At 38.0% G+C, this 25,292-nt stretch overlaps 1 protein-coding gene across 1 annotated transcript in view; it reads right to left on the minus strand.

Moving 5' to 3' along the window:
* Positions 1-25,292, minus strand: part of LOC114367799 (vacuolar protein sorting-associated protein 54, chloroplastic-like) — a 65,011-nt gene that overhangs the window by 7,326 nt on the left and 32,393 nt on the right. Inside the window, exons 8-16 of the mRNA XM_028324997.1 lie at positions 20,313-20,569; positions 18,619-18,790; positions 18,446-18,529; positions 17,937-18,358; positions 17,503-17,656; positions 11,319-11,400; positions 11,104-11,183; positions 9,552-9,713; positions 8,903-8,970 (exon numbers count right to left, since the gene is read on the minus strand). Of these exons, the coding sequence (XP_028180798.1) occupies positions 8,903-8,970; positions 9,552-9,713; positions 11,104-11,183; positions 11,319-11,400; positions 17,503-17,656; positions 17,937-18,358; positions 18,446-18,529; positions 18,619-18,790; positions 20,313-20,569 (1,481 nt within the window). The remainder of the gene's footprint in view (positions 1-8,902; positions 8,971-9,551; positions 9,714-11,103; positions 11,184-11,318; positions 11,401-17,502; positions 17,657-17,936; positions 18,359-18,445; positions 18,530-18,618; positions 18,791-20,312; positions 20,570-25,292) is intronic.

Below are 25,292 nucleotides of genomic sequence, written 5' to 3' on the forward strand. Positions count from 1 at the left end.
TTTTTTAATTGTTCATCCCTCTTCTACTAATTACAATGGCTAAACCATCATCTAATGCTGCAACAAGGAAAAATAGGACAAACCCTAGTTGGAAGTATTGTCATCCACTTGTGGAAGGGGATACAAATACTGTTGTTTGTAATTACTGTGGAAAAATCACAAAGGGAGGAACAACGAGAGCCAATTGGTTGGGAAGTCAGGTAACATTGCATCTTGCAAGAAAACTCCACCAAATGTAGTTGAAGAGCTCAAGGGATATATGACTAACAAAAAAATTGGGACCACTTACAGTAGTACTGGTAATGGTAATGTGCCAAATATAAGAGATTTTGAATTTGGTGAACCAATTGGATGTGATGAAAGTGAAGATGAGTTTGAGGACTCTTGCAATGCTACTGCTTTGGCCGCAAAGACAAAGTGTGAGACTAAAAAAGGACCAATGGACAGGTTTTGTAAGAATCCAAAAACTGCAATCAATCGGAGAAAAATGGAAATGTTGAGGCAAAGGAACATAAGAGAGTTAATGGATAAGAATGAAGTCTTGAAGGTGCATCAATATATTGCTCGCTTTTGGTACCAAGCTGGTTTGCCATTCAACCTCATTAAATTGAAAAGCTTTGAGAATATGGTTGCAGCCATTGGTCAATATGGGCCACATTTGCCCATTCCAAGCTATCATGGGGACAAAACCGGATGCTTCAGGCGGATATTGACCAGCGGACCCAAACCACTGGGCGTCTGGTTTGGCCTGCTGCTGACAGGCATGACGTGGACCAATTGGATTGCGACAACAACCCAGAGGAGATCGACGACTTCCAGGCCCCCAACAACGGTCATTTGATCCAGGAAAGGGAAGTATTAATTGCCTCACCCCACACTGGGTTTTGTGAAGACATACAAAAGGAAAAAGGCATCGTAGAGCAGAGGGAAACAGATATCGAGGTGGCAGAAAGGGAGAAGCAGAGAGAAACAGCCTCTGAGGTGGCAAATATGAACCAGAAGAAGAAAGAGGGTCAACGGTTTTGCTTGGAGACTCCTCCTTTATCCGTAGGCCCTTTATTTCAAAAAGAAGGGAGGGAGTTGGGCCAGCAAACAACAGGCCCAACTACATCTGCTCTGAAATTTTATATTAGAAGAAAAGGAACTAAGGAGATTAATGTAGAGGCCCAATCGGCTCTGGATCCTCCCATAAAAATAAGTTCCCAGACTTATGAAGCTCCTCTTGTAGATTTCAGCAGGGACCCGAGTACCAGCATATGTAATCAGGATTTTCTGGAAAAACAGATGGATTTAGTTAGTGATATGGGCCTCACTTATGGTCAGGAAACTCAAAAGGTTAGAGACCTGATGATCCAGTTGGAGCAGAGAGATAAAGTTGTGGCAGTTGAGAGGGGTATCATGAAACATCACTCATGATTATCCTTTCATACAATTGCAGAGGGTTGGGAAGAGGGATCAAATGGAGTGCTATAAGGAGACTTAATCTAATTCACAAGATTGATCTTGTTTGTATTCAGGAAACAAAAAGGGAGATTTTTGATAAATTCATCTGTCAGTCAATGTGGGGGGATTCCACTGTCTCTTGGGACAGTGTACCCTCTGTTCAGGCAGCTGGAGGTCTTCTATGTTTATGGAACAATTCAATTTTCCAAGTGGAAAGGAGAATTAAAGGTCATAGCTTTCTTTTTTTAGATGGTATATGGGTTGCTGAAAACCAGAGACTTCACATAGTCAATGTGTATGCTCCTTGTGATCTCCCTGGGAAGAGAATTTTGTGGGAAGAATTAAGACAGCTGAAGGTGGCCAATCCAAATGGTGTTTGGTGCTTCCTTGGAGATTTTAATAGCATAAGGAGCCACGAGGAGCGTATTGGATCATCTCAAAGGGGGGCTGATAATTCTGACATTTCAGAATTTAATGACTGGATTTCAGATATGGATCTTCATGAAATCAGAGGTTTTGGTGGAAGCTTCACTTGGTTCAGGCCTAATGGTTCCGTCAAGAGCAGACTTGACAGATTCCTAGTGTCAGATCAATGGCTAGTCATATGGCCTGACACATCCCAACATGTTCTTCACAGAGATTACTCTGACCATTGCCCGGTAATTTTGAAAACTAAACTGGTTGATTGGGGTCCTAAGCCCTTTAGGGTGCTGGACTTATGGCTCAATCAAAAAGGATATCAAAAGCTGGTGCAGGAGTCTTGGTCTAAGGACCAGCAGGGTGGATGGGGGGGCATTGTCCTTAAAAACAAGCTGAGAAATCTTAAAAATACCATCAAACAATGGAGTAAAGCTAATGCTGATATCAATGCTAATAGAATCCAGAGTTTGAGACAGAAGCTTAATGACTTGGAAACTACAGCTGGTGATAGAGCTTTATCTCAAGAGGAGGCCAAAGTCAAGATTCTACTGCAACAAGAGCTGTGGGAGGCTTCAAATGCTTATGAATCTCTGCTGAGACAAAAATCTAGAGATAAATGGATTAAGGAAGGAGATAGTAATACAGCTTATTTTCACAAAGCTATAAATGTTAGAAGAAATTATAATGCTCTCCAGGGTCTTTTCATTGATGGGAATTGGGTTCAACAGCCAGATCGTATTAAGAATGAAGCTTTTAATTTTTTCCTTCATAGATTTTCTGAAGATAAGAGGTTCAGACCCACCCTTGATGGGGTTTTCTTCCAGTCCATTGATCAGAATCAAAGAGAGGGACTCATTGCCCCTTTTTCTGATCAAGAGATTAAAGATGCTGTTTGGAGTTGTGGTGGAGATAAATGCCCGGGTCCCGATGGTTTTAATTTCAACTTTATTAAGGCTTTTTGGAAGATTCTGAGACCTGAATTCAGGAGATTTGTGGATGAGTTCCACTGCCATGGAAGCTTTCCTAGAGGCAGCAATGCTTCCTTCATGGCCCTTATCCCTAAATCAAATCATCCTCAATCCTTAAATGACTACAGGCCTATTTCTCTCATCGGCTGCATGTACAAAGTCATATCCAAGCTTTTGGCAAACAGGTTGAGGACTGTTATTTCGGGAATTGTTGATGAAAGGCAATCAGCCTTCATAAAGGATAGACATATCCTTCATGGAATTCTGATCCTTAATGAAGTGGTGGAGGAAGCTATGAAGACAAAGCAGCCAGTTATGGTTTTTAAAGTGGATTTTGAAAAGGCCTATGATACAGTATCTTGGTCTTTCTTGGACTACATGCTGTCAAGACTAGGCTTCTGTACTAAATGGAGACAATGGATTGCTGCCTGCCTTCAATCAGCATCTATTTCCATTTTAGTTAATGGTAGTCCGACTAAAGAATTCGCTCCTACTCGAGGTCTGAGACAAGGGGACCCTCTAGCCCCTTTGTTGTTTAACTTAGTGGGGGAAGGTCTCACTGGAATGATGAGACAGGCCATTGAGAAAAATCTGTACCGAAGCTACCTGGTTGGAAAACAAAAAGAGCCTATTAATATTCTCCAATATGCTGATGATACTGTCTTCATTGGCCAAGCTTCCTTGGAAAATGTTATTGTTTTGAAGGCAATGCTTAGAGGCTTTGAGATGGCCTCTGGTCTGAAAATCAACTATGCTAAGAGTCAATTCGGAATCTTTGGAGATTATGTTAATTGGGCTCAAGATGCTGCTCACTTTCTGAACTGTAGGCAGATGGGGATTCCCTTCCACTACCTGGGCATCCCCATTGGAGTCAGATCCTCAAATCAGGTGGTATGGGAGCCTTTGATCAGCAAATTTGAAGCTAAACTCACTAAATGGAACCAGAAAAGCTTATCTATGGCTGGCAGGGTCACTTTGATAAATTCTGTTTTGAATGCTTTACCAATCTACCTATTATCCTTCTTTAAGTTACCCCAAAGAATAGCTGATAGACAGGTTTCTCTGCAAAGGAATTTTATGTGGGGTGGGGGGCATGATCAAAAGAAGATCCTTTGGGTCAAATGGGATGAAATTTGTCTCCACAAGAAGGAAGGCGGTTTGGGAATCAAAAATCTGATCAAATTTAATTCATTGCTGGGACTCTCATTGGTGGAGAGACCTCAGGAAGCTATATCAGCACAATGACTTCAACATTATTCATCAAAATCTGGTTTGGAAGGCAGGTTGTGGGGATAAAATTCGATTTTGGAAAGACAATTGGCTGGGAGAGGGCTGCAGTCTGGATCATAAATACCCTCAGCTCTTTACCATTAGTAAGCAGCAGAATGAACTTATCTCAACCATGGGTAGCTTCCACCAGAATATTTGGAGATGGAATTTGAAGTGGAGGAGACACCTATTCGAACATGAGGAGGGAGTAGCTGTGGCTTTCATGGATGAGATTAGTGCTTATCCTATCCAGTGTCACTTGAAAGATACAGTTCTGTGGAAAGCTGAACCTACTGGATTATACTCTACTAGGTCAGCTTATAGACTCCTATCAAATCAGAATACATCTGTCTTAGATGGGAGGAACTTTCAGATTATTTGGAGTTTAAAAATTCCCCCAAAGGCTGCCATTTTCACTTGGAGGCTTATTAAGGATAGGCTCCCTACTAGAGTTAATCTTCAAAGAAGAAACGTGGGTCTGCAGGAATCTTTTTGCCCTCTTTGCCTGAGGAGCAGGAGGAGGCAGGCCATCTTTTCTTTCACTGCACCCAAACTATTGCTCTGTGGTGGGAAACCTTGAGATGGATTCAGGCTATTGGAGCTTTCCCTATTTCTCCAGCAAGTCATTTTAGGTTATTTTGTGAAGGTTTTGTTGTAGGGAGAAACCACACTAGATGGTGTGGGTGGTGGATTGCACTAACTTTTGCTATTTGGAAGCATAGGAACTTACTGATTTTTCAGGGTATTCCTTTTGTATCTTCCAAGGTGATGGATGATGCCTTATTCTTAGCCTGGTCCTGGTACAAAGCTAGGGATAAAGATTTTAATATTCCTTTTAACCATTGGTCTTCCAACCTTATGGAGGCCTTTGGTTAACTTGGGTCTTTAGCTGTTGGTGGGGTTTTGAGATGGGTTTATCCATGTTTTTTGGGAGGCTGGCAGCATAGCTGCTGTTGTATTTTTATTTAGTACTTCTGGTACTAATGTTTCATATTAATAATATTATATACTTTCTGCCTTCCAAAAAAAATGATATCAGAGTTCCACTCTTGAAGAAGGAAGTTGAATACACTAAAAATTTGATGAAAGGCCCTAGGGAGCAATGAGTCAAGTATAATTGTACTATTATGTCTAATGCATGGACTGATCGGAAACAAAGATGCATCATTAATTTTTTGCTTAACTCTCAAGCTGGTACAATGTTTTTGAAGTCTATTGATGGCTCTGATTTTGTGAAGACAGGTGAAAAGCTTTTTGAGTTGCTTGATGCTATTGTGGAGGAAGTTGGAGAAGAGAACGTTGTTTAAGTTGTAACTGATAATGGGAGCAACTATGTTTTAGCGGGTAAGTTGTTAGAAGACAAAAGGAAACATATTTATTAGACTCCTTGTGCATCCCATTGTATTGATTTGAGGCTTGAAGACATTGGGAAGCTTCCCTTGATAAGGAAGACAATTAGAAGGGCAATTAATCTAGTTGGGTTCATCTATGCCCATTCTAGTACCTTAAGCTTGTTGAGAAATTGTACAAACAAGAGGAAATTGGTGAGACATGCTATTACTTGATTTGCCACTTCTTATCTAACCTTAGAAAGGCTCCACAAAGAGAAAGCTAATATTATAAAGATGTTTATTTCTGATGAATGGATCTTAAACAAGTTATCTAAGGAGCCTAAGGGGAAAGAAGCTGCAAAGGTAGTGCTCATGCCTTCTTTTGGAATAGTGTGGTTTACACTCTTAAAGTCATGGCTCCACTTGTCACAGTGCTTCGTCTTATGGGTGATGAAAGGAAACCAGCCATGGGCTATATTTATGAAGCAATGGACAAGACAAAAGCAACAATTATCAAGTCTTTCAACAACAACGAAAGCAAGTACAAAGATGTGTTTGCAATCATTGATAAAAGATGAAATTGTCAGCTTCATAGGCCATTGCATGCAGCTGCCCACTTCTTAAATCCAGAGTTCTTTTATGACAACATCGATTTGGAGTTTGATTTTGAGGTCACCAATGGATTGTTTGATTGCATTAAGAAGTTGGTTCTACAATTTGATGTGCAACAGAAAATTCTAACCGAGTTGCATCTTTACAAGTTTGGTGCTGAACACTTTGGTTCTGAGTTTGCAATGGCTCAAAGGAAAATCCATTCTCCTAGTAAGAAACTTTTATCAAATGACAAATACTATACTATTTTTTTTTTACGTATTAATGTTACAATTCAGAATTCTAAGTTATGCTCTTGGTTGGTATTATAGCATATTGGTGACGAATGTTTGGGTCACAAACTCCAAATTTGCAAAAGCTAGCTATTAAAATTGAGTTTGACTTGCAATGCTTCAGGATGTGAAAGAAATTGGAATGTATTTGAGTAAGTAATTGTGACAAAACTCTAACTATGCTTTTTATTTAATTTTGATGGTCAAGTTTTATTTGGAGTGTATTTGAGATTGAGATCAAGATTTATTTGTTATGTTGTAGATTCATTTCAAAAAAAGAAATAGGCTTGAGCACAAGAAGTTGCATGATTTGGTGTTTGTCAAATACAACCAATAATTGAAGCAAAAATATAATGCAAGAGAAGAAATTGATCCAATTTCTCGTAACGATATTGATGTGTGCAATGAATGGCTCGTGGGAGAGATGGATGAAGATGATGATAATGATGTTGGAAATGATTTGGTATTTGAAGATGATGATGCACTAAATTGGACAACTGTGTATGAGGCTTCGGGGGTTGGAGAGCGTAGGATGTATACTAGGAGGAAAAAAAGGGAAAGAAAGCAACCAACAAGTGCTGGTATTACTCCTACTGCTGCTGCTGCCCACACATCTAAAAAACAGGCAATGATTGTTGGATCTTCATCAAGGAAGCAAAAAGCAGTCCAAGAAAATGATGAGGATCTAGAGTTTGAGGATATTGAACTTGAATCTGAAGAAGAAGAAGAAATCATGATTAATTTTGAGGCGTCTGATGGAGAAGAGGGAGAGGGAGATGCTCCACTATCTTATGATAACAATGAAGAGGATTATGTTGGGATTGGAGATGATTAGAGCCTCAACCTTTACTTTGCACTTTGCATTATGCTTTTATCATTTTGTTATTTTGAACTCTTGAATGAGTTTATTTGGTATTGGTTATTGTGTGAACTCATGAAACTTTTTTAGTTTATTTGAATGCAATCCATTGTTTTATTAATATATATATATATATATATATATATATATATATATATATATATAAATTTGTCCGTCATTTGCCACTACACCATCCGCAATATTTTTATGGCGGATTTTTGGCTTTCCGCCATGAACCGCCATCTGCCATTAACAACATTGCTTGGGGCTGGAGATTAAGTATCTCCCTAACAAGTCTATTTTGATGTCTCAAAGCAAGTATGTTAGAGATCTACTTCATAAAACTCAAATGGCTGAGGCACACTCTATCTCTACTCCTATGGTTACAAACTGTAAATTGTCCAAACATGGAGCTGATTTATTTCATGATCCAACTCTCTATAGGTCAGTAGTGGGTGCCCTGCAGTATGCTACCCTTACTAGACCTGAGATTAGTTATGTTGTTAATAAGGTTTGTCAGTATATGGCTAATCCATTGGATTCTCATTGGGTTGTGGTCAAAAGGATATTAAGATATCTCAAGGGTACTATATTTCATGGTTTATTCCTTCAACCTGCTTCTGTTTCAAAACATATGGCACTCTATGCTTTCTATGATGCTGATTGGGCATCAGATATTGATGACAGACGTTCCACATCAAGAGCAGCTATCTTTCTTGGCTCAAACTTGATATCCTGGTGGTCCAGGAAGCAGAAAGTCATGGCATGGTCCAGCACTGAAGTTGAATATCGAAGCTTGGCCCAAACATTTACTGAATTAACCTGGATTTGAACCCTTCTAACAGAATTACATGTTTCTTTTCAAACTCCTGTGATGATCAAAGTGCAGTGTCCATAACTCACAATCCAGTGTTCCATAGTAGAACAAAGAATATGGAAATTGATGTCTTTTTTTGTAAGAGAACAAGTTTTGGCCAAACAACCCTCAGTTGTGCATCTTCCTACCTTAGATCAATGGGCAGATGTCTTAACCAAGCCGCTTTGCTCAACAAGATTTGAAGCACTAAGGGACAAACTCAATGTGAAGCATTTTTCTGTAGAAAAACCTTCCCCTTGAGTTTGTGGGGGGGGGGGGGGGGGGGGGGGGGTATTAGAATGAATGTATAAAAATAACTGATACAAACAGTTATTGCAGGACAGTTAGTATAAGCTAACTACTTCTCTTTCACTAACAGAATTCTGTTAGTTAGTTGTTAGTTAGTTTGTGATTAGCTTCAAGGTCTAGAGGTTTATAAATACCTCCTTTGTAACTGCATTAAAAACTAACTTTTTCAGTTGTTCTCTCAGTTCTCTAAATCTGATATTCTATTAAACTAACAACTAACAGAATTTTGTTCGTGAAAGAAAAGTAGTTAACTTATACTAACTGTCCTGCAATATCTGTTTTAACAGTTATTTTTATACATTCATTCTAATTCGTACACATCAATATATTAGAATTAAGAAAAAATTTTGCCCAACTAAATTCCAAAAGCACAATGGGGGTGGATTGTCCATGTCATTGTAATAGCTCTATGTGGGATCTTAATCTTAACCTAATATACCCATCATTTTAATAAAAATCCCAGCATATGAAACAACAGGTACAATGTTCAGTAATGTACTCTTGATTATGATCTTTCGTCGACATATAAGAATAAAGAAAGAGGAAATCTCTGTGATTCTTACCTGAAAATTGCTTGAACATCATCTTCATTCAAAGTTCGAGATAGAACACGTTGAAGGTATCCAACTTCCTAATAATAAATTCCAAAAATAAATAAGTTTCAATTATGAGACAGGTGGGGCATGAGAGTGAAACTAAAAAACGATAATTTCAAACCACCCCAAACCATTATCAGCATATATATAATGACTGGTCATAAATTTATTGTCACCTATAAGTGGTTAAGTTTTTTTTTTTTTCTGCAAAAATAATATTCTATTAATTGAGTACCAGTGGTACTAGAATTACAAACTACATGTCAGATTAGTCCCAAGACATTAGGTATTCTTGGTACCGAATTACAAACTATAAGTGGTTAAGTTATTAAATCAGTTTGACAAATAGTTAATTGCATATCTGTAAGGAATTCATCTCAAATTTGATATTGCAACAATCACTTCCTTATTTATGATAAACCCAGTGGAGTGACTCGTGAGCCACCATATTCTCTCCAAAAGGTTTCTTGTGCTCTTTGGCATATTCATATTTATGCTCTAAACTATAAGATAGAAAGATGCATATAAAAATCTCCTTCAATATTAAAATTCAAGCTAAAAGAAAAAGAAGTTGACAGACAGAACACCATCTAAGCATTTACACGTAATTATTTACCTTTGTAAGGGACCGAGCAAATTGACTAGGCTGAGGGTCAGCATCCTCAGGTCTATTCCAACTCTCAACAATTTGAGGCAAGCCACGTAAATGTACCAGTAATCTTTCTCGCATTATTTGAACTAATTTACTATGTATTTCATCTCTGTGGACTTTATAATCCTGGAATGGAAAAAATAGAACAATAAAGCAAACGTTAAAAAAGAATACATACTTAAAAGTTCTTAAAAATTTTCGGCAAACAAAATGAATAGTTTTTTTTAGTTTATACATATATAAGTATATTTTATTGGAGAAAAATTACAAAAAAAAAGGGACAAACAAATGGTATCCTCCTAAATTGAGAAACCAAAAAGAATCGAAAGTCAAGGTTTTATAAAGATGTTTGAACACTCAAGGAAGGATAAACCATATTCATTCTTGAAGTTCCACTTAAAATGCCTCCATCCCATGCAGTTATGGATTAAAAAAATGAATGCCATACGGGACAGAAAAGGAATTAATTATGGAAAATTTAAAATAAGAAAGTGAGCAACAACTTTTGGTACAAATTCACAGAAACTAAGAAGTCATCACAATTAAAAACAGACACTGTTGAATTTCGTAGATGACATCATGACAAAAAATAAAAGAATTTGAACATGAAGAAACCAGTGGGAAAATTAGGGAACCTTTGTTTTCAGCTTTCAAAAAATGCAGATTCACAGTATAACCTTGTTTAGAGTCAAGTATAGCATGCATTACAAGAGAGAAGACTTAAATATAGTGGTGTTGAACCAAATGTCTGTCAGACTCTATGTCCTCTCTATTACTGCTTCCCTTCCTTTCTAACAATATTTCTTTTTCCATTCAAATGAAAAAGGGAATCAGAGGAAGAGTAAAAAAAATGCTTTAACTGTGTTTGGTTTTCCATTGGAAAGTAATTGCATGCATTAGGAGAGAATTGTGTTGAGTCAAATGTCCCTCAGACTCTATTCCAATAAAAAAGCAAACACTACAATTTTTAGCTCCAAAAACACTCAAAAAGTTTTTTCTTTTTTTTCTTTTGCTTTCCATCTGATCATTATAATTTTTTCAAACATGCTTTTATTTAAGTAAAAAAGTTAAGTCTGATAAAGGCGGCAAAATCTTAACTATTGACCTCCAGATTCAACACTCACATATTGTTGCAATTGCAATTTTCAACTTGCAAATATTTGTGCAAGTCTTGTCCTCTCTATTACTGCTTCCCTTCCTCTATAACAATATTTCCTTTTCCATTCAAATGAAAAAGGGAATCAGAGGAAGAGTAATCAAATGGAAATCTCTTTCCACTTATTCAACTACAAGTAAATTTTCATCATACACGATGAATTGCTTACCAATGAATTTTCATCATACACGATGAATTGCTTACCAATGAATTTTCATCATCAATATGTAGGAAAAGAAAGAAACCATCATACTTCCCACAATCATTAAAAAAATGAATAAATGAACAAAACATCTGAATAAGTCTCCCTCTAACAAAAGAACAAAAGGAGTAAAGGTTAAATAACAATGAAGCAAATACCTGAGCAACCCGATCGATCTCAGAAAGCAATAGTGTTTTTCTAGTCTCAGGTACTTTAAGAAAAAGAATCTTCCGAATTTCTTATACCGGAAATGAAGAACAAAATTATAATTTAATTCATACAATTAAAAAAAATATAATAAATTCATGAAACAGATTAAAAATTTCCTTTCAGTACAACATTAAAAACTTCATTTAGGTGAGTGCATTTGTACCTGGAATAATAGCATGTACAAAACTAATGACTTGACTTGCCAACGCCAGGTGTTTAGACGTGATGGACTTCAAACCAGACACCTGCACAGAACATAGGTAGAATTAGAAGCCACTAGAATGAGAAAGCTCCAAGTAAATTGAAATGGGATCAAGATAGATCAGTAAACTAGGGGGGGAAAACCTAGTACAGGAGAAGTTTGGAAGCAAACAAAATTCTTGGCTATCTCTTCGCCTTCGATTTTGTTTTGGCACATATACAGCAATCAGTTAGATGAAATAAAATCCAAAATGAGAAAACCAAAAACTCTAAAACCCAGCATTTTCTTGCAGTTTTAGCTAGCTCCAACCAGTTCCTGGAGGGAGGGACCTTGATACAAGTATATGCTTGTACACAACGAACAAAAGATGAAGGTCATATATATTAGAGATAATGTACATTTGTATTTGTTATCTCGTTTTAATTTCATCTGGATTTCAAAAGTTAGTTACTGTATCTGTTATCCTGTTAGTTGCTAACTCAGCAATAAGTCATACAACCTTCCTGTTAGACACCGGAATGTCCATGGGAGGTGATGGAGTGTGTGTGGGAAGGGAGTGGGCTGATGAAAGCACCATTGTCAAGTAAGGAAAAAGCTATTCTACCATTACTCCTAATTCTACAACTAAAGGAGATAAAGATAACATTTATGTTTGTTCATTGGTTCTCTTCCATCATGATTACATAGTATATTAGAGAAATACTCAAAATCTCCTCTAACAGAATTATAACAAACTCCTTCTAGAATCTACCTAAATAAAATACTATTATCCATATTTATCTATTATTGTTAAAAGACAAATAAAGGATATCAATACTAACAATGGACCTAAGAGTGCACAACACTATTAATACTCTATTGGGCCGCATAATATTGTACTATTCGTAACAATACTATCCCCGTCGAAATCAACCTTGTCCTCAAGGTTGTAGAGGGACTTCAAACCATGGATTCAAGGTGGCTTCAAAAGTAGGATCCAGATCCATAGCATGAAAAAGGGGTACCAAAAGTAATTGGAGTGCAAATTTAAAAGGCATAAAGTCTGAGAGTAAAATGGGCTTGGAAATTATTGTGGGCTATATGAAACTTGAACTTTGATTATGTGAAGAATGAAGTGTGCAAATGGTTGATAAGGAAGGGCTTTTTTTTAAAGGAGCAGCAGAGATGAAAAGGCACTTGCAAGTGCAACGTGCTACCAATGTGGGGTCAAAAGACATGAGAAAATGGGTATTGAAAAGTGAATGGTGTAGATGGGGGCTTTGGAAATTGGTGTGGAGTTACAAGGAGCCGTTTGATTAAAGTGAGTGAGGGCATTAGGGAGTTTGGTCTCTGTTTATAAGAGAGTAGTATTTTACTCCCTAAGTGTTTTTTACTTAGTTTCTGTATGTCTTGTAATCAAAGGTTAGTTAACTGTTTCTCATAGTTAACTTACTCAAGTTAGGTTAGTTTTTTGTTAGACGGTTGTAAGTTCAACTTTCAACAGCTTTATCATTCTGTTATGCAACTGCCTATATGTATTGCTTCATTCCCCAATCTATGGTTGGGTTGAATCTTCATCAATACAGAAACACTTTCCTTTCTCTCTCTCTTTCTCTTTTCTCCCTAAATCTCTTTATGGTATAAAAGAGCTAGGTTAGATCCTTGCTTCTGAAAATGGCTTCTGCAAACAACAATTCTTCTCCGTCACCACCTATGCCGCCTGTTTCGACACCGGCACTGTGCTCCCCTGCCTTGTTCTCGCATGATGTAACGGCGAAACTCATGGATTCCAATTACCTTTTATGGTGTTCTCAGGTTCAACCTGTAATCATCGGCCATGGTCTTCTCGATTACATTCTCACTCTGCAGATTCCGCATAAATTTCTCATCGTTTAAGATCACGAGAACAACATCGTTAGTGCTGCCTATCGTTTCTGGGAGCAAGAGGATCAATTTTTCCTCTCTTGGCTTCAATCGACTATTTCAGAAGCAGTTCTTCCTTGCATCATCAATTGCGCAACCTCGTGGCATCTGTGGGATCAATTGCATGAGCACTTTCAATCCATTGCAAGTGCAAAGAAGAAGCAATCACATAGTGATTTTCTAAGTTTGGACGATGTCACTTCCATGCCACTGGCTGAGGAATCTAGCATTGAAAAGTCTCGCAAGAAGAATTTGGGCTCATTGAATCTTGTCGAGGGTTCGAATTCCAATTCTACTTCTGAAGCTCAAGTTCATCTAACTCAGGGTAACACACACTCCTCCTCAAACTATGATTTTGTGTCTGAGGGAGGGGTGATGGTGGCCATTCGTACGGTCGAGGTGGAGCTCGTGGGAGAGGGCGTGGCAGAGCATGGCAGATTTGCTCATGTTCAGTGTTAGATTTGTCGCAAATTTGGGCACAAAGCCTCTCATTGCTGGTACAAAAATGATGCAAGCTACTCCTCCAAGCCCTCTTAACCAATTCCCAAACCAATTACCAATCCAATTACCCTAAACAAAATCCCAATTCACCCTATCCTTACTCACCTTATCCCTTTTACCCATACTTCCCTTTCATGCCACCATTTGGCTTCCCATCTCCACCGCAAGATCACTCTCCTAAACCCAATTGTAACTCACCTCCTCAAGTCAATGTAGCCAATGCTTCTAACACCTCATCAAACAGCTGGTATCCAGATTCTGGAGCATCTCACCATGTCTCCCAAAAATATTCAGCAAGTCACTCCTTTTGAGGGTCCAGACCAAATTACCATAGGTAATGGTCAAGGGCTTCCTATTGATTCCTCAAATTATTCAAAATTTGCTTCCCCTCTTAATCCCAATGTTATGAAAAAAATAAAACATGAAATTGGGATTGGAAGATTGAGTGGGGTTCAATGGGGTTAACGTGGCAAATGGTGATTGAAGGATTGGGTTGGCACGGACTATGCTTGAAGGCAACAGCTGAGATTCAGAGCAAGTGAAATGTAGGAAAGCAAAGTACGGAGATGGTGTTGTGTGGGAAGAGGGGCACCACGTGGACACTGGAGAAGCTGGACGACTCTTGTTTGGAGAGGTGTTGCAGAAGGCTTATCCCTGTGACGACGGCGAATGTGACCCTGACAATGGCAGGTGCTCTTACGCGCACGGTAAGGATTCAGAGTCATGCGAGGCTGTCCGTGATTCTAGCGGATGTGAAAGAGATCTGGTTGACGCCGTTGGAAAGATTTTGAAGGACAAGCAATACCGTGGGCGGTTTTTGGGACAACTCCAAAGATGGGATCGCAGAGCACATCGTAGAGGTGGAGACAATTTACCACGATGGGTACGACAGTGTCTAAATTCCTCCGACAAAACCGTTTGTGCTGCAAATTGTTTTGTCACTAGAGTGGTCACCTCTGGCGAAATCTGTTTCGATTGTGGCCACGACTTCATCGGAGTGAGTTTTGCCTCCAACTTCTTCTCTGGAGACATTGTCGACATGGATTCTGTGCTTTGTTGCACCATCATTGCCGTTGCCATTGCGGAAGCCATAGGTGACCTTCGAGATTCGTCTATTGGGGGTGACTTCATGGTCTCTGCAGGTTGCAGATCTGTGTGGTTGACGCGGAAGTGAAGCGGGGTGATTTGGGAGATGATGGAGTGATTGTGAGAGCCAATAACCAGTCAAGGATGACGTCGAGCTTAATAGCCAACTCCTGATTCTTGGTGGTCATGGTGGATAGATTCTAGGTGAGGTGGAGACTCGCATCTTCTAGATGCTCTATGGCTGACTTACGGGAATTGTGACCAGCCATGGAAGGAGGCAGGGCATACAACAGTGATTGGGGTGGCCACTGGTAAACGGTAATGGGAGGCAGGTCAGACCAATTGTTAGACACTAGAATGTCCATGGGAGGTGGTGGAGTGCATGTGGGAAGGGAGTGGGCAGATGAAATCACCATTGTCAAAGTAAGGAAAAAGCTATTCTACCATTACTCATAATTCTACAACTAAAAGAGATAAAGATAACATTTCTGATTGTTCATTGATTCTCTTTCATAATTACATAGTACATATAGAGAAATACTCACAATCTCCTATAACAGAATTATAACAAACTCCTTCTAAAATCTACCTAAATGAATACTATTATCTATATTTATCTATTATTGTTAAATGACAAATAAAGGATATTAATACTAGCAATGGACCTAAGAGTGCACAACACTTTTAATACTCTAGTAGGCCACATAATAGTGTATTATTTGTAACAATTCCTATACAAGGTTTCATGATTCTCTCTTCCACAACCACCCTGAGTTTGAGAGGGGAATATTAGAGATAATGTACATTTGTATTTGTAATCTCATTGTAATTTCATTTGCATTTTAATTAGTGTATCAGTTATTCAGTCAGTTGCAAACTCAGCAATGAGTCATACAACCTTCCCCTTTTTTTTTATCCGCAAAAATATATTATATATTAGATTAAAATCAGTACAAGTCGTACTTTGATATTTACAATCACCAATGAGGTCTCCCATGTGGAGGTTTGGTTCCCTAATACAGAACTAATGGTGATGGATTAAAGAACCAAAACTCTAGGTGTAAATTTACATTGGTGATCCCTATATGTGGAACTATTTTCCACTAATGACCCTTCTAGGTTTCACAATAGTGACCCTTCTAATGACAATTTTCACATTTAAGTTTCTCTCTCCTTTCTATGTTTCTTTGATTTCAATTAATAGAAATGAGTATGTTTCATCAGATAATTAATTCAGTATTTCAAAATGGACAATAAATGCAATAAAAGTGAAACACTAGGAAGGTCATTTAAGATGGTTTAGGAGGAATGCTTTGAGGAGTTATGGAAGATAAAGGTCCCAAGTAAAATAGCTGTATTTGCATGGAGATTATTTAAGGACAGGTTACCAACAAAGAAAAACCTGCAGAGGAGGCAAATTCAGATTGTGGACTCGCTGTGCCCTTTTTGCAAAAGGGTGGAGGAGGACGCATCCCATTTATTCATCCATTGCATTAATTCAACCTATTTGGTGGGATTCTATGTCTTGGATGAATATAAAAGGTGCTCTTCCTCTAAAACCAAAACATCATTTCCTTCAACATTCGTTTATTCAGATTGGTGGCATACGGGTCAAGAGATGGCAGGGATGGTGGCTTGCTGTAAACTGGTCTATATGGCAGATGCGGAACAAAATACTTTTTTCCAATGAAACTTTCAACGGCAACAAATTGTTTGAAGATGCTGTGTTTCTACTATGGACCTGGATTAAAAGTGTGGAGAAAGACTTTTCAATCCACTTTAACCATTGGTCAAGTAACCTTAGACAAAGTTTCTTACAGTAGCAGGGGGTAGCATAATTAGGATTTCCAGCAGATGTATATTTCATCTTGAGTCATAATATGGTTCCTTTTCAGACTTGTTTGTCTGTACACGGAACCATTTTTATGGCTTCTCTTCTTTTGTACTGAGTACCTCTGGTACTTCTCATATTCATATAAATATATACATATCTATTTTTGCTGATCAAAAAAAAAAAAAGATGGTTTAGGCATGTAAAATGACAAACTATAGTATGAAACGTGGCATCATAACAGCCACCCTTTTGTGGAGGGGTGTAGGCCAATAGGGAGACCACATAAGATATGGTATAAGGCTAGAAAGATTTGGAAATTAGAATTACAATAAGTTTCAAGAATTTTGATATGACATCGAGTACAATGGTGCTAGAATCCATGTAGGTGACAGTATTCAGTGAGAATAAAGATGGGTTAGTTTTGTTGACCTTCGTAGTTATGTGCTTGTCTGTACAATGTATAATCTATAACAAGATATTTAAAATAATTATAAGACCTGGCTAAAAGACCGGTGATGCTCTATGGTACTGAATATTGAGAAATGAGGTGCCAGCAAGAGCAAAAATTAAGTGCACAAGAAATGGAAATGTTGAGGCGGATGAACAAGGATATGATAGAGGCTTCAGCAAAGCAAAAAATGTTAATCAAATGGAAGAACGTTCAATTAAAAGATGTATAGGAAGAACTCAAAGCTTAAACCATTAAAGACATTGCTCTATATATATAGGTCGAGGATCAATTGGTACATGCAGGACTTGACATGTATATATGCACATATATCTAAAATGCACTAACGGTTTTGAGAACAATACTAGCAGTACCTGCATAGCACCAGCCCCAAGCACAAGTTGGCATGTTCTTGTGTTGAAAAACTTCAAGATTTCTACTACACGGTGAACAACTTCTGAAGATAGTGTTGGCAAAAGGTTGTTCATATCAATGTACTCCGACAACATCTTCAGCAATATTAAGCCACTAGAAGCAAACATGACAAAACAAAGCTACTTTAAATGTATGCACAAGATGGCAACCCAAACAAAAATAGGATCAAATAAAATCATAAAAAAACAATTGAACTTCACAAATAGGCAACTTCAAATTAAGACTAACAGAAAACAATATATTGTAATATTATAATCAAATATTCCAACCATACCCACAGAGACAGACAGAGAGAACACTGAAAAAAGAAAACAAAAGGAACAGAGGTGCAACTACTTGGGAAAAAAACAGAAGTTGAATCCAGTTAACTAACCAGTTTACCATGTGATAACCAACACCTTTGTAATAAAGAGCCTGAGATGTAGATTTTTTATGGTCTTTCTCAGTATTGTTACTATGTGCTGATGAAATCCTACCATGAGCTTTATTTGGTTCCGTTGAATCAACCGGGGACTTGGATCTATCTGATGTTTCATTATTCAAAGATGCTTCAATGGAATTAGACCGCATAATTTGCTGTTCAGCAGTTGACTCTGAACTGTCTGCCATCGGCAGAACATCATTATTAGTCACCACACCATTGTAACTGGTAGAAATATCATCCTCGATTTCATTAAGGTTCTCAGAAGCCAAATTATCAGATGTAAAAAGCAAATTAATGATGGATTGAAATTCATCAGGAACATCTATCTCCACCCAGGTTTCCTGGTCAAGCACTGCCTTAATCTTTGACATCTACATCCAAAAGCATCCATTAACAATTATGTACAAAGATTTCATGATGATGAATGCCATACAAAAGGACAAAAATTAAAAACTAACCCGAGATTCATGCTGAAAATCAACAAAAGCCTTGGCCTGTGATTGCAGTGTCCCACGGATGCTGTATCCCAATCTCCCACCAATCTGTTAACATAAGCATGGGAATTAAATCATGGAACAAAAACCATATAATTTGTATTCGTTAAGTTTTAAATCAATATGAAAATATATACTTTTTCTGTAGCAGTAATGAACTCCTGGGTAATGTTGTATATGGTTAGAAACTCCTGCAATTTCAACCTAGGATGAAGAATTGCACGGACCCCAAGAAGCTTTGCCCATCTTCCATGAGCAGCATCACATGCTGCAAAGACAGCTTCTGCGTTTTCTCGCAATATATCAGCTCTGTTTAGAACCAGATTGTTTGAGAATATCAAACAAATGGGAAAACAACTGAAACACAAAAGTTATAGAAGAAAACAAACAAGATCTGAAATGTATTCTCTCTTCTTTTTTATCTGGAAGTTTTACAAGTAGTCAGTGAATTAAAATGAAGTCCCCATCACCCTCATTCTTAAAGAGAGGAAACCCGAAAGTGCCATTTGTTATCATATTCAGTACTTGACTCCTGACAGCCTCTACGACAACACAATAACAACTGAAGGGTCTAATAAACATGCATACTGATTTAACATCATTGAGGTGATAAGAGCTATTAATCTTGCATGACAAAACAAGTTACTCCATATTTAATGTATCAATGAATTGACAATGTCCTCCTACTTATTAAAAAAAATAAGATTTATTATCTTTTTAGTCCCTAGACATTTTAGCTTTTAGGATTTCTGATTTTAGTTTCAGAACTTCTTATTTCTGTTTTTAGTTAAACTTTTTTTCTCTTACTTTTAGTCCTCCTAAGGAACTCAAACTAAGGACGGGAAAAAGTTAAGGGACCAAAAGTAAGGACGAAAAAAAATTAAGGGACTAAAAACAGATAAAAAAAAAAAGTTCAAGGACTCGAAATTCTAAAAATTTTAAGGAAGCTTGTAACTTTCGCAAGTGAATAACAGGAGTGAACATTCTAAAAATTGTCATCTACAATCTTTCATATGAAACTGAAAATGTACAATAAGAAATTAATAAACTATAGTTTTAGTCAATCTGGGAAAGAGATTCTTCATATAATGATGCACTCATGCTATAGCCACAAGTAATAACCACTCAAGTCTTAAGGAAAACCAAAGTAGAGGCTAATATTAATATTGCAGCACAAATATTTTTTTTCTTTCAATTTTCCCTCTCATTTTCCCCCATTTCATATTTGGTAGCAATGTAGCATATTTTCAAATGACAGGATAGAAACTTTTAAGAGATAAAACCATGTATATGTGTTCACTTTATTAAAATGCATCCCTACATAATGGACTCTAGAAAGGAATTGCTCACATCTTCTCAGAGCTTCACCATATCATATCACATGTCACCATTCAATGAATAATCAAACTTAAAGGGGGAAATTACTACCAAAAAAAAAACTTTTAACGGGAAAAACGAAATTCCTTGCAAGAAAAAAAGAAAAAAAATATTGAGATAACAGCACCATTGTGCATCAATTCTAGAAATCTTCACTATATAATTCCACTCATTCAAATATAGTTAAAAAAATTACAAATACAATCCAGGAGGCACACGACAACAATGTCTCTCAATACTTATATTTCCAAACTGAATTATAAAGTTTGGAAGCTTCTGAACTTCATAATAGCAGTTATCGTTTTACAACGACAGGAAAAGAAAATTTGAAAGAAAAAATTAGCTCTAATCACAAATTACTTGCCTTCTCAATTTAAACACCAAAAAGAATCTGGAAAAAAAAACATTACAGTTTCCACTACAAGTAAATTAGAAACAAGAGCCTAGATTTAACCTGAAATTTTTTGACATGTTTGAGGAGCTCACAGAATCAATTGCTTTTCCCTGAAATGAAGAACCCTTGGCAATACTTCTTTGTGGTGAATATGGCAAAAATGTAGTACCATGAGACTCGCTTTCTTGGGATGTTTCTGCAGCTACAGCACCATGAACAATTGCCGCCACAACTGAATCGGTAGCATAATGACCATCACGGTTGCTTAAAATCCATTCAATCGTCTTTTTCACTTCAGCAGCCCGCACTAAATGTGCCTGCAATCACTAAAAGGAAAAAAATCTTATTACATCACTCTTAAAACAACTAAGTTGAAAAACAATGTATAACTGAATTTCAGTAACCTATATCATGCTTCTATAGTGCACTGTTGATAACTATGTCCATGCATAGCACAGCTAGCTTGATTTCAACCTCTTCGATCTCTGCCCAGTTTATTCATATTTCGTACAGATCTCTATTTTGTTAGTGTTCTTCCTTCACACTTTGGTTTTGTTGGAGACCAAAATGGATGTTGGAAATCATCAAGGGAGATCTCAGGCTAAATAATTTTCCGAAACTTTGGTTTCTAACCATGCCAAATGACATCATCTGATCCATGTAGCCGACCTTACCTAGTGGGATAAGGCTTTGTTGTTGTTGTTGTTCTTTCTTCACACTTCACAGCCACTATTTTGCCTCTCTTTTATTTCCTACTCCTTTGTCTCTGTTCACATATCTAAGTGTTCTGATTTTTCTAATAATTTCATCCTTTTACTTCACTATTCTGTTCTCGTACTCTTAGCAGTCTTTTCCCCCTTTTTTGAGTTATACAAGACATGTAAGATGGGGTAACTACTAGCATGAAAACTCCAACAGGCAAGACTAAGGACTTATTTTTTTGGAAGGCAAAAATATATATTATTGATATGAATCATAGCAGTACCAGAGGTACTGTTGAAGTATACATGGATACAAGACACTTAGTGTGTCGCCTTCCAACATAAATAACTACCCAACAGTAATCCCACTACATAGGATAAATATATCCCAGCCCACTACAAGGATAAATATACGCAGCCCATATTAACTAAAATATTCCACCAGGTTAGAAGACCATTGATTGAAAGAAATACTAAAGTTTTTCTCTCTGGTCTGTAGCCAAGACCATATGAGGAATAAGGCATCATCCATCACTTTAGAAGGTTGAAAGTGATTGCCCTCGAATACCAATTGGTTCCTATGCTGCCATATAGAGCTAGTCAATGCTACCCACCATCCATATCGATGAGATTGGTTGTGCCCTGCAAAAAAGCCCTCACAAATTGAGCAAAATGAGATGCTGGAGAAGGTGTAAAGGGGCCAACCATCTAGTTCCATGTCATGGATTCCCACCAAAGCCCTGTGGTCATTTTACAATTGAAGAACAAGTGATCCACCTCCTCTTGAGCATTCCCACATAGAGGGCATGAATTATCCTGAATCAGCACATTTTTTCTAAGAAGATTTCCTCTAGTGGGTAATCTATTTAAAATAAGTCTCCAAGAGAAAATCGCAGCCCTTGGGGGTATATTCAACTTCCAAATAGTCTTTAAGATGTTAGCCTCTGGAGGTTGATTGTTGGTCATCAATAGTCTGTAGGCTGACTTAGTAGAATATATACCACTAGGATCAGCTTTCCAGACCCTAATATCCTGCATATGAGGCTGAATTTGTATAGCATTAATTGCTTCCATAAATTCCACAGCTATATGTTGCTCATAGTCAAATAGATTCCTTCTCCACTTTAAGTCCCAACACCAATTGCCTTGAAGGAAATTTCCCATGTTGGAGATGGTGCTATTTTGCTGATCACTAATCAGGAACAACTGATTATATTGCTGTTCAAGTTTATAATCTTCCCCCAACCATTTATCTTTCCAGAATTTAATTTTTTCCCCTCCCCCTACCTTCCATACCATCTGCTGATGAATAATACTGAACTCAGGCTGTTGAAATAGCTTTCGGAGGTCCTTCCACCATTGAGAATGCCAAGCTTTATCCCTGCCATTACTGAGATCTGACCAGCCTCCGTATTTTGACATTAAGACTTATAAGGGTAGATTTACATTAGGCCTCATCCTTGAGTCTTTACATGTTTAATCTAGTATTCTAGTCTATGATGTGCTTTTTTTTTTTTTTTGCACTGCAAAAATATGATTGTATTAATATAAACTTCAGTACTAGATGTACTGAAGAGGTGAGAATTACAAAGGCAGAATCTGCCAAACCTAGCTACAAAAAGAATCACATAAGATAACAGCCCTATCCTCGCACACCCCTAGGACATTTCTGCCTTCAGCCTAGCAGACCATTGGTTAAAATGGATATGGGAACTTTTCTCCATGCCATTTAACCAAGACCAAGTGTGAAATAAAGCTTCGTCCATGACTTTTTCAGAGCAGAAATTCTGGTTGTTAAAAACCATAGAGTTTCTATGCTTCCAAATAGTCATGGATAGAGCTACCCATAGGACTTGCCATCTATAATCCACTGAACTTTTTCCACTCCACAGGGAGAATTGCTTAAAATGATCTCTAGGCTCGGTGGAAAAAGGACCCACTCTATTGACCCAACTCATAGTCTCCCACCAAAGAATCCTAGTTTTTATACATGAGTACATGATATGACCAACTGTTTCCTCCTCCTCATCGCACAGCGGGCAGTTATAGGAAGGCAGCTCCACATGTCTCCGCCTTAAGTTAACCTTGGTAGGGATTCGGTTCTTGAATATTCTCCAAGAAAAAGCACTTGCTCTAGGTGGAATTTTGAGATTCCAGATTGCCTTGAAGTCACTATCTTCAGTAACCTGGCTGTCACCATCCTTCAAGAAGCTATAAGCTGCCTTTGTGGAATAGGGTCCACCAGAATCAAGCCCCCATAGCAGAACGTCCCTGCTTGCAGGTTGAATTTGAAACTCAGCAATATCTGCCATAAAGGCTGCTGCCGTATCAACTTCGTGGTCAAATAGGTTTCTCCTCCATTGAAGCTTCCACTCCCATCTGTTATCCACTAAGATACCCATTGAATTGATTAAATGGTTCTGCTGAGTACTAACTTTGTACAAGCTTAGGTATTTATCTTTTAGGCTTAAGTCACCCTCCCTCCATTTATCTTTCCAAAACTTGAGTCTTGACCCATCACCCACCTTCCATCTCAAATTGTTAATGAGGCTGTTGCTGTGATGTTGGTGAAAAACAGACCTCAAGTCCTTCCACCATTGAGAGAAATGAGCACTGTCCCTACCAGAAAATAGGGTATTCCACCCTCCATATTTAGATAGCAAGACACTAGCCCAGAGCTGATTATGGTTGTTTGCCAATTCCCAGCCCCATTTACCAAGCAAGGCTTCATTGAACTCGGAAAGATCTTTAATCCCTAGCCCTCCTTTGCTCTTGGGAAGACACACAGTGTCCCAATTTACCCATGCAATCCTGGCTGCCTCAACACCCCCTCCCCATAGAAAATTCCTCTGGATAGATACTGCCTTGTGGACCACTTTTTTGGGAATTTTAAAGAAAGACAAAAGATAAATAGGCAGGGCTGTTAGGGCAGAATTAATAAGGGATATCCTGCCCCCCATAGATAAGCATCTCTGCTTCCACTTTGCCAATTTAGATTCAAACTTGCTAATAAGAGGCTGCCAAACATTCCAGCTTTTAGAGGACGAACCCACTGGAATTCCAAGATAAGAAAAAGGAAAACCCAACTGGCCACAGTTAAGGTAATTAGCTGCTTCCCTACACCAAATCATAGATTTACCTAAGCACCCAAATTTGCTTTTAGCATAATTGATCTTGAGCCCTGAAGCCAGCTCAAAAATTCAGAGGATAGACTTCATAACTCTAACATTGGTTGTAGTCGCAGCTCCAAAAAACAAGGTATCATCTGCATATTGCAGTATGTTGATCTCTTCCTTTTGCCTCCCTATTTGATAACTGCTGAAAATGTTTTTAGAAACAGCTGTCCTCATCAAACCAGTAAGGCCCTCAGCTACTATGTCAAAGAGGAAAGGTGCAAGGGGGTCTCCTTGCCTTAGCCCCCTCTTAGGCACAAACTCTCTAGTAGGGCTACCATTGATCAAGATTGATATAGTTGCACTAGACAAGCACCCATAGATCCACTTTCTCCATCTATCACAAAATCCCATCCTCATCATCATGTAGTTTAGAAATCCCCAAGATACCGAGTCATAGGCTTTTTCAAAATCAACTTTGAAAATCATGCAAGGGTTATTTTTGCATTTGGCTTCAGCTAAGACTTCATTAGCAATCATCACACTATGGAGAATATGCCTTCCTTTGAGAAAGGCAGTTTGCCTTTCATCAATAATGTGAGGCAAAACAAGGGCCAGTCTATTAGCAAGGACCTTAGATACTATTTTATAAACGCACCCTATAAGAGAGATGGGTCGATAATCATTAAGAGATTGTGGGTTATTGGTCTTGGGGATAAGGGCTATGAAGGATGCATTGCTTCCTTTGGGGAATGTGTCATTTATGAAGAACTCATCCATAAACCTGATAAAATCAGGTTTTAAAATATCCCAAAACTGTTTAATAAAGTTGAAGTTTAACCCATCCGGGCCTGGGCTTTTATCACCATCACAAGCCCAAACTGCAGACTTGATTTCCCCTTCCAAGAATCTAGCAACAAGGCTTTCCCTCTGCCCTTGATCAAGAGAAGTAAACTGAATCCCATCCAGAGTTGGTCTGCACTGATTCTGTTCTGAGAATCTTTCTTTGAAGTGCTGAAAAATTGCAGACTTGACATTATTAGGCTCGTGAATCCACCCCCCACCAATGCACAGGCCTTGAAAAGCATTTACCCTCCTTCTACGATTGATGATTCTGTGGAAATAGGATGAGTTTCTATCCCCTTCTCTTATCCACTTCACTCTGGCTTTTTGCCTAAGCATGGATTCATAGGCAAGAGCTGCACTCCACAGCTGTTCCTGCAAGG

This window comes from Glycine soja, chromosome 9 (assembly GCF_004193775.1).
Source record: "Glycine soja cultivar W05 chromosome 9, ASM419377v2, whole genome shotgun sequence".
In the NCBI taxonomy this organism is placed as follows: Eukaryota; Viridiplantae; Streptophyta; class Magnoliopsida; order Fabales; family Fabaceae; genus Glycine; species Glycine soja.